Raw genomic sequence first — 10600 nt, 5'->3', positions numbered from 1 at the left:
AGGAACCTCTGGACTGACATTTTCTCCACCATGAACATCCTCTCTCCTTCTTGAAGTGGAAGGCTGAGGGCTAGCATCATCCTCTCTCCTTGAAGTGGAAGGCTGAGGGATAGCATCTTGTTCCCTCTGCCTTTTACTGAAGAAAGTGTCAATTGTGGTCTGTGGGGCCATCTCTCCTCCTCACCATTAACTTATGTTTAAAGAAGACCACTGAGTCCTCAACATGACACAAAGTTAGTTCAGTTTTTTCCACTTCTGGGTGCTTTGAAGCCAGTTGCCTGAACTTCTCCCAGTAGTAAATCACATCTTTCAACTGTTTAGCTGATATATGGTCATCACTTTCAATTTCCTCCTCACCACTGTCAGCCTCTACCTGTAACATCTCATCCAGTTGCTTCAAGTCATCAGGAGTAAGTTCCTCCTCATGAGACATCACAAGCTCTTCCACATCATCCTCCTCCACTTCAAGGCCCAATGACTGACCAATGGACACAATCTCCTGGTCCAACTCTGTTTCTTCCTCAAATCCCTCAAAATCATGGACTACTGATGGCCACAGTGCTTTCCATGAAGAATTGAGGGATCTAGTGGAGACTTCTTGCCATGATGACACAATCAATTTTACAGCCTTCAGGATGTTGAATTGTGTCTTCCAGAACTGTTTCAGTGTTAGTTCAGGATCATTGGAAGTTGCCTGATGACACCTAAACATTTTCTTCATGTACAACTTCTTGAAGTTGTTGATCACATTCTGGTCCATTGGCTGTATGATTGATGTAGTGTTTGGAGGCAAAAACAACACTTTCACAAAGTCAAATTGATACTCCAAATTGCTGGCTAGGTCAGGGTCATGACCAGGTGCATTATCCATGAGGAGAAGAGCCTTTAAAGGGAGTTTATTGGTGGTTAGGTAGCTCTTGACAGAAGGGCAAAACACATCAACAGCCCATTCATTAAAGAGCTGTCTTGTCACCCATGCCTTACAGTTGGACTTCCAATAAACTCCAAGCTTTGTTCTTACCACTTTCTGTTGCTTGAACACCCTGGGGTTTTCAGAGTGGTAGACAAGCATAGGCTTTGGTCGGAAATCCCCTGAAGCATTGGCACCAAGCAATAGAGTGAGACGGTCTTTCATGGGTTTATGCCCAGGTAAAGAGGCTTCATCTCTGGTGATGAATGTTCTTTTGGGCATCTTTTTCCAGAACAGCCCAGTTTCGTCCACATTGAACACTTGTTGTGGAAGATAATTTTCTTCTTCCATCAGTTCTTTAAATTCATCTAAAAACTTTGCTGCCCCTTCCTTATCAGCACTAGCAGCTTCACCATGCCTAGCAACACTGAAAATGTCACTTCTTTTCTTAAATTTTTCGAACCAGCCTTTGCTGGCCCGAAAATCTTCAAATTCTGTGCCTGAAGAACCAGGTTGATCTGTCTTTAAATGTTCGTAAATCTCCCTGGCTCTTTCACAAATGAATTCAGTAGAAACTGAATCACCTTTCATCTGTTTTTCCCTAATCCAGATGAGAAGTAACCTCTCAGTTTCTGCAATTAGGGATCTACTTTTAAACACTCTTGTAGATTTCTCTCACTTTCACTTCTTTAAATTTGTCTTTCTGTGCAAGAATTGTCAACACAGTTGATGCCGACATGCCATATTCTTTGCATAGCGCATTTGTTCTAATGCCTTGTTCATGTTTTTTTTTTATTTCCTGCTTGGTTTGGATTGAAATCGCTTTTCTTGATCTCTTAGGCCCCATGCTGGATTCAAACAATGTCAACACGTGTTTTTTAAAGTTAAACTTGTTGTAAATAAAGAATATTTTCTTTAAAATAACACTGCACTGCGCTATATATTGTCAATATGTAAAATAAATTTCCAAATGACCAATAATTTGCTTGGAAACACAGAAAAATAGCAATTAGTTGAAGAGAGTCTCAAGCAAGATGTTGCCTCCAGTGAAAACAGAGAGAGACTAACGCTTGTTTGCTGTGTTAAGAGGCTGGATGCCGCGTATTAAACTAGTCACTTTACCTTCAATTACAGTGACCCCTCGGTTAACGAACTCAATCTGTTCCAGAAGGTCGTTCGTTAACCGAAACCGTTGTTTCAATGGGTTTTTGGGTAATTGGTTCCAGCTCACCGAAAATTTCCTAAATTCAACAAAAATGGTAGAAAAGTTCACTTTCTTTGAGGTGTGTATGTAGAAGGCTCCTGGATGATGATGATGATGATGATGATGGGAATTAGAATGGGGGTGGAGGAGAACGAAGAAGAGAAGGCATTGGGGTGGAAGAGAAGTCACCCCATGGCACCATTTCACCCATAAAATTTTAGTTCTCTTGGTGTATTTCAAGATTATTTTCTTTAAACCAACACTGCACTGCATTATATATTGTCAATATGTAAAATATATTTCAAAATGACCAATAATTTGCTTGGAAACACAGAAAAAAAGCGTTTAGTTGAAGAGTCTCCAAGCAAGATGTTACCTCCAGTGAAAACAGAGAGAGACTAACGCCTGTTTGCTGTGTTAAGAGGCTGGATGCCGCGCATTAAACTAGTCACTTTACCTTCAATTATGTTCAATAATTGTTAAAATGACTAAAAAATTGAATATTAAACTTTTAAAATTATTGAATAGTATAAACTTCTTGATATTTACTGAAATAGTAAGGAATTTAAGCCCTAGAACCGATTAATGTATTGGTGGACTGATGCTAAAGCTGGTTGCCCGGCCAGTGCAAGCGAAAACATGTTGAGGTCGGTTCATAAGAAATTCGTTAACCGAATTTTTGTTCGTTAACCGAATTGAAGATCCTTATGGAAGGCAGTTCGTTAACCGAAATTTTGTTAACCGAGGCGTTCGTTAAACGAGGGGTCACTGTATGTTCAATAATTGTTAAAATTACTAAAAAATTTAATATTAAACTTTTAAAATTATTGAATAGTATAAACTTTTTGATATTTGCTAAAATGGTAAGGAATTTAAGCCCTAGAACCGATTAATGTATTGGCGGACTAATACTACAGCTGGTGGACCGCCAAGTGCAAGCCAAAACTTTTTGAGATCGGCTCGTAAGAAACTCGTTAACCGAGGGGTTGCTCGATAACTGAAGTTAAGAATCTTATGGGAGGTAACTTGTTAACCGAAATCTCGTTAACCGAGGGACCACTGTATACAGTATTCCCATTTTCTCCATAGGAAGAATTAATTTACAATGTGTAGTACAGGTAGTTCTGCTATAACGCGATAATTGTGTTCTTGTAAAATTTCGTGTTATAGAAAATCGCGTAATAGAAATAACAGGGCTTATGGAGAAAATAGGGTTAGGTGCAGATTACTACTCGAAATCGAAAAAATTTAGTAGTTAGCCTAACACAAAGGATAGCACAGTCTAAATAAATGTTACATTCATATCTAATAATGAAATCATACAGTAAATGTAACACTTTACCTTGAAAAAATATAAATGTAACTTGATGGGGGAGGATTTTGAATAAAATTTCTCTTCAAGTGTTATATCCAGGGCTGTGGAGTCGGAGTCGGTAGTCGAATTGTTTAGAGACTCCGACTCCGACTGAAGCTATTCTGTTCCTAAGAACAAATATATGAACTCAGGCATATTCATTGCAGTGATTCCACTGATCCCACTAATTTTCTTAAATTATTAAAAGAATTTATTTCCATTTTATAAGCATTATTATGAATTTATTGTAGCAGGCACAGTATAGCACTATAATTTTGGACGATAGTCTCTTCTTTACCATTTGAAATTTTGAATTATATCAAATTTTGTTTCGTTGAAAACTGCACAGAGGCTCTCAGCTACAAAACAATTAGCTACAACCTGTTTTTGGTGAGATTAAGGCAAATTTAATTTAATAACTTAATCATGTAAGATTTATCCATTTTCCTTAATAAGGTATTCATTTTTTTAATGTACATAAATATATAACTTTACTTTAAAAGGAATTGTAGGATCATCATTTAGATCCACATCAGATTATGAGCTTAAACAAAATTCATATGCTGAGATCGAACTTTTAGATATACATGTAAATGGGGTTTTCTAGTTAATATCTTGAATTCTTAATAAATTTATTTTTCTTTTGATTGAAACTTTGAAAGTCAAGCCTATCATCTTTTTGTAGTTCTTAAATATCGTCCAGATCATTAATAAAGCTGTAGCAGTATAGCCACGGTGTTTTACTTTTTACCTATGCAGGTTACAACATACAAATTACAATTAGGATGGTAGAAATAGTTGTTACAAATAGGCCAAGGAGTCGGAGTCGGAAGCATAAAAATTTGAGGAGTCGGAGTCGGAGTCGAAGGTTTTGTCTTCGACTCCACAGCCCTGGTTATATCCTTTCTTTTACGATTATCACCGGGAATTCTATCACCAGAACGCTTCTTGGAGATGATGTTCTTTACCATATTCACAGTTAATACCACAAAATTGGAGAAATAGTAAGCAAAAATCGCGTTATAGCAAACAAGCGTTCGCGTTATACAAATATCGTTCCTAATTCAAAAATCGCGTTAGAGCAAATTTGCGTTATCAAAACACGCGTTATAGCAGAACTCAATGTACAGTCATGCGCCGGTTAACGTCCTAGATATGTTCTTGGAAACGTGACGTTAACCGAAATGGACGTTGTCCGCTCATCACATAAACTTTGTATTTATACTTATGTGTATGTGGAATACTATATACGAACATATACACTTTTACTCTTAAATCACTACTGTGGTGTGATACAGGTGATTAACTTTTATTTCTTGTGCAAAATACGTGACGTTTATATTAAAATTATTCACTGTTTTACAAGGATTCCAGCAACGCTGGGCAAATGGGGGAGAGGGAGCGAGGGGGCGTGGGGGGAGGGGAGCGGTTTGACAGTTGGCATAGGCCCAGGTCTAACGCGTGTTTATTTATCAGTTCTTAAGTGACTAAGCTTCTCTCCTATAAAAAGCCAGTGAAATGACCTGGGTGAATAAAATTTACATTGCTGGGATTCTTGTAAGATGTTGATTTATTTAAATTTAAACAACCTGTAATTCACACTAGACATAACAAATTAGTAAATGTGCACTCCAGCTTTGCACTAAAGTCATTTACAGTATTTCTTTTACGTTTCTTTTAGTATGGTGTGTGCATGTAAATGGATGAAAATAAATGAAGAAATTTATGTAAATCTACCCAAAAATACAGTTGAAAAACTTTATATTATAAAATGTACTACAGTACTGTTCACTCATGTACTACAATTTTTATCTCGAGCAAAATATATGGCGTTTATATTTAAATTAATCTCTGTCTTGCAAGGATTTCAGCAATGCAAATTATATTATCCTAACTTTAGTCTGAGATATTATATAAAATAAACACCTTAAAGCATAAAGTTATCACCAATCTTTTGTCTGGGAACACAAGGAGGGAGGTAGCCAGCGAGTGTGGGAAGAGGAGGGGGGCCGGAGGTGAGGTGACAGAGTGTCTGGTGTTTGTTTATTTATTTGAGGTAAGATTTGACAGTTGGCACTGATGGCCTGTCTGCCTGATTATTTATCATTACTTAAGGGTGACTAAGCTCTTCTCATAATTTGCCACCCAAAAGACCTGGGTGAATATAACGTACATTGCTAGGATTCATGTAAGATAGTGATTTATTTGAATACCTGTATAAACAATCTATATTTGCAATAGACATAACAATTTTAGCACATGTACAATACAGGTTTGCACTTAGGTCCATTGTTAACCGAGGGACCACTGTATTGCAGTGTACTTGTACTGTACAATACAGTGAGTTCTGCTATAACGCGTGTTTTGATAACACGAATTTGCTCTAACGCGATTTATGAATTAGGAACGATATTTGTATAACGCGAACGCTTGTTTGCTATAACGCGATTTTTGCTTACTATTTCTCCAATTTTATGGTACAGTGGGGTATGCTATAACGAATCTAATTGGTTCTAGAACCTTGTTCGTTATAGCATTCGTTCGCTATAGGATTAATCCATTCCAGGCCCCCAAATACAACCACTTAACACTGAAAAATATAATATAAAATTGTAAAAATTGTAAAAAAGTGCATAAATATGCATCTAAACCCCTGAAATAAAGAATATCATTAATATTTGTAATAAAAAAACAATAAATTAGAAAAAAAAAAAAATTAAATAATGTTCGTTGTAGGAGTTTCGTTCGTTATAGCATACCCCACTGTATTAACTGTGAATATAGTAAAGAATATCAACGAGAAGCGTTCTGGTGATAGAATTCCCGGTGATGATCGTAAAAGAAAGGATATAACACTTGAAGAGAAGCTCGATTTTATCAACCTCAAAATCACCCTTCTCCCCCATCAACTAAAGTGTTACATTTACTGTATGATTTCATTATTAGATATGAATGTAACATTTATTTAGACTGTGCTATCCTTTGTATTAGGCTAACTACTAATTTTTTTCGATTTCGAGTAATCTGCACCTAACCCTATTTTCTCCATAAGCCCTGTTATTTCTATTACGCGATTTTCTATAACACGATATTTTACAAGAACACAATTATCGTGTTATAGGAGAACTACCTGTATTGACTAAATTCACTAGATAACGCACACAACTAATGGTTGGTAAAACTTGTCAAGTAAGTGAGTGTCAATTCTGTCAGTGTAAGGGGCATGTGTGAGTGCTTGTGTCCCCCATCATAGGAGTCCGTTTTCTCTCTTAATCTTAGAGTGCACCAGAGACTTCGTTATTCCTTAGTAATGACACAGAATTTGAAATTGCAACCCCAATTGCAACTGGGATTGCGATTGTTGAGGCAACTAGATATGTCTGAATACAGCAAATGTGTTATTGTCAATTTGTAGGTGAAAGATTTTATCCTCAATAGATGTAGTTTAACATTACACCTGGAGGCAAATGCTTAAAAAAAAGCCTAAGGAAAGAAGCATATTCCTTTAACACATAATATCTGGCCAGTATGGGGAGGATCATCGTGTCTCCGTCAGGGGGTCGTGGAGTGGTGGTCCAGCAGGCGTCACGGAAGTTTTTTGGGAGGGACGGGCACAGACGTAAATGCGATCGGACGTTGTTCGGTTGGATGTTACCCGGCGCATGACTGTATTTACAGTCCACATGACCTGTAGGAGTATAAACCCACACACTGGTTGCCACATGACCTGTAGGAGTATAAACCCACACACTGGTTGCCACATGACCTGTAGGAGTATAAACCCACACACTGGTTGCCACATGACCTGGAGGAGTATAAACCCACACACTGGTTGCCACATGACCTGTAGGAGTATAAACCCACACACTGGTTGCCACATGACCTGTAGGAGTATAAACCCACACACTGGTTGCCACATGACCTGTAGGAGTATGAACCCACACACTGGTTGTCACATGACCTGTAGGAGTATAAACCCACACACTGGTTGCCACATGACCTGTTTGTGATATTTTAAACTTTTTTTAGTTTTATTTGTCATGTATTATATTGGATTTCTACATTTATTTAAGAAATCTATTCAAGTGATAAGATTGATATTGTTTATTAGTCATAATAAAGTAAGATATTTAACAGAGGTGAGTCAGCAACTGTGGTCAGCAGAGGAGTCAAGGGCACTACTACAAGTGTATCCTGATGTGCTGGAGTCCCACGTCAGTCAAAATTTGAGCCACCAGACCAGTGATCTCTGGCTTCAGGTTGCCAAGGCTTATGCTGCTACAGGATTCCCAAAGAGAGATGTTCCCGAGGTATGTTATGTGAAGAATTAACCTTAACAAGAGAGCAGTGCATGGCTTAATAGGTTTAAGAAATAATATTCAAGCTAGAATTTAAATGTAGGAAAAATAGAAATTTAAAAAGACTGAAAACTAAACATGGAAGGTATTAACATAATGCTTATTGATGACAAATATTATTTAACAAAATGTTTACAGTAACAAAGAAAATTATGATAATAATAATAATCCAAGAGTGGTATAGCTGACAGCTCTGAGACAACAGTTAATAACCTCTCTCATCATCATCACTAAATAACCTCTCTCTCATCATCATCACTAAATAACCTCTCTCTCATCACCACTACATAACCTCTCTCTCATCATCACTAAATAACCTCTCTCTCATCACCACTACATAACCTCTCTCTCATCATCACTAAATAACCTCTCTCTCATCACCACTACATAACCTCTCTCTCATCACCACTACATAACATTTTGCAGTACACCCGTAAAAGTTCATTATTTGAACTAAAGGACAGAAGGAGGTTGAAAATACCTACCAAATATTTTGAAATAGAAGATGTATTACCTACTATTAGTATAAATTTGAAATATATTACTCAATAGTGTAAGGGGGGCACTTTTCCTCTTTATACTATTTCATATTATATTTATTCTTTTTTGTTATTATTCTTCAATATATTTATATACTTACAGTATATTCTTGCTTATATTTTCTAAGTCACCAATTTGTAAGAATCCTGTTTTCCTCTTTATTATATTCTGTTCTAGTTATATCCTAAACCATGGATTAGTCATGCATACACAAGTCTGGGAAACCATTTCATTATTATTATAACACTTACTATACTTACAACAGTAGCCTGCCACCACCCAGACTTTTATTAGAATATAACATATCTTAGTGAACTTATAGGCACCTGAGTTACAATAGTTATTTTCTGAGAACCAATGGGTAGAAGGAATAGAGCGGTGATACTCGTTGTTTACTTATTAAATATTTATTAACATAAGGCGTGAACAAGATGTTAATCAAATACCCTCAGACCAGACTGGACCACTTAGGTCTTACTTTACCATTCATAAAATAGATCTTCAATTACTTATTACATCATTAAACAATCATTATATTATTTCATTGTCACTACAGATGGTTCTCTGACACACTTGACAATATCCCAAATTAACTTATTATTTATTATATCATGTCAGTTCGGAATGAAGAACATGGCACTTTTCCCTCAATTGATATACTCAACTCACACAATATATTTACTGATACTATCAATATTTATGGGTTCACTACTCAACATGGGATAACCATACTTCTGCTAAATATCCCCAATCATATACTGCACAACAATAATACTTTGGTCCATATAACTGTAAGGAGTGCCCCAGGGTGTCACGCTGGTTTCACCACAACAAACGAAAGAACGCTGTGAGGGTCTGTTGTAGTTCGATACACTGCGAGGGTGTTGGGGCCTAGTTCCCAGGATGCGGACTCGCACAGTTTAATCCTGCCAAATTAACGGCATCTTCCAATACAGACAGCTGGCATGCAGCTATCGGTCCCCCGGTGACTGTCGGGTATTCAGCTATCACACGCACTATGCCTGAGATAATGATGGAGAAGCGTCAGAGAAGTGAATAATAACTCAATCATAAACATGATGCAGTACAGTATAGGGATAATTTCATGTTTACAGCCAGCACACTTATCCCAATGTATTCCACTCAAATCTGATCACAGAATAGGATTTCAGAATTTAAATCTTGTTTATTACTGGGGGAACAGAAGAGGGACTTAGAGATCCTTCCCACCTTCCTTGGCAGGGATCTTGTTCAGCAGAAATGTGTGAGAGTTAAAGTGTGAAAATCTTTTTATATATAATACTGTACTGTAGGTGTCCAAGACCAGTGAACTGGCTCCAGGGTTCATATCGTACTTGGTACAGCACTATACAGTACACTGTTTGTCTTAGGAAGCAACAGCTGAATGAAGGTTAAATCTTTACTAAATATGGTTCAGTAAGTGAGCTGCAGTTGACAGTGAACCAACAGGAGGGTGCATCCTGGTGATAGAACATCTTAGCAGTGACAGTGAACCAACAGGAGGGTGCATCCTGCGGATAGAACATCTTAGCATTGCAGTGATCTATCATTTGTTTCTTCCCCACAATCATGAAAAAAGCTTTTTATTAAAGTGTTAATATAAAATGGTATTGGAATAAGTTCACAAGCATTTGGTGTGGAAAGACAGCTTTTAGAATTGGTCATTATATCTATTAATTATATTGATTTGATGATGATAGTACTGTACTGTACTGTACTGTACTGTACTGTACTGTACTGTACTGTATATATGACTTGGAGGGAAAGGTACTGTGTTACATGAACACTGTACTGTACCAACATCCTGAGTATTATAGTGTTCCAAGAACACTGTATTGTACCAACATCCTGAGTATTATAGTGTTACATGAACACTACTGTACCAACACCCTGAGTATTATAGTGTTACATGAACACTACTGTACCAACATCCTGAGTATTATAGTGTTACATGAACACTACTGCACCAACATCCTGAGTATTATAGTGTTACATGAACACTACTGTACCAACATCCTGAGTATTATAGTGTTACATGAACACTACTGTACCAACATCCTGAGTATTATAGTGTTACATGAACACTACTGTACCAACATCCTGAGTATTATAGTGTTACATGAACACTACTGTACCAACATCCTGAGTATTATAGTGTTACATGAACACTACTGTACCAACACCCTGAGTATTATAGTGTTACATGAACACTA

At 37.0% G+C, this 10600-nt stretch overlaps 1 protein-coding gene across 1 annotated transcript in view; it reads left to right on the top strand.

Moving 5' to 3' along the window:
- LOC121860032 overlaps window positions 1-7807 on the top strand; it is a 31005-nt gene extending 23198 nt beyond the window's left edge. Inside the window, exon 3 of the mRNA XM_042357048.1 lies at window positions 7606-7807. Coding sequence (XP_042212982.1) covers window positions 7606-7799 — 194 coding nt within the window. The 3' untranslated portion in view covers window positions 7800-7807. The remainder of the gene's footprint in view (window positions 1-7605) is intronic.
- The last annotated feature ends 2793 nt before the right edge of the window (window positions 7808-10600 follow it).

Source organism: Homarus americanus, unplaced genomic scaffold, assembly GCF_018991925.1.
Source record: "Homarus americanus isolate GMGI-L3 unplaced genomic scaffold, GMGI_Hamer_2.0 scaffold824, whole genome shotgun sequence".
Taxonomy (NCBI): Eukaryota; Metazoa; Arthropoda; class Malacostraca; order Decapoda; family Nephropidae; genus Homarus; species Homarus americanus.
Note: the sequence above shows the minus strand (reverse complement) of the source record. Positions and strands in the feature narration are given on the sequence as shown.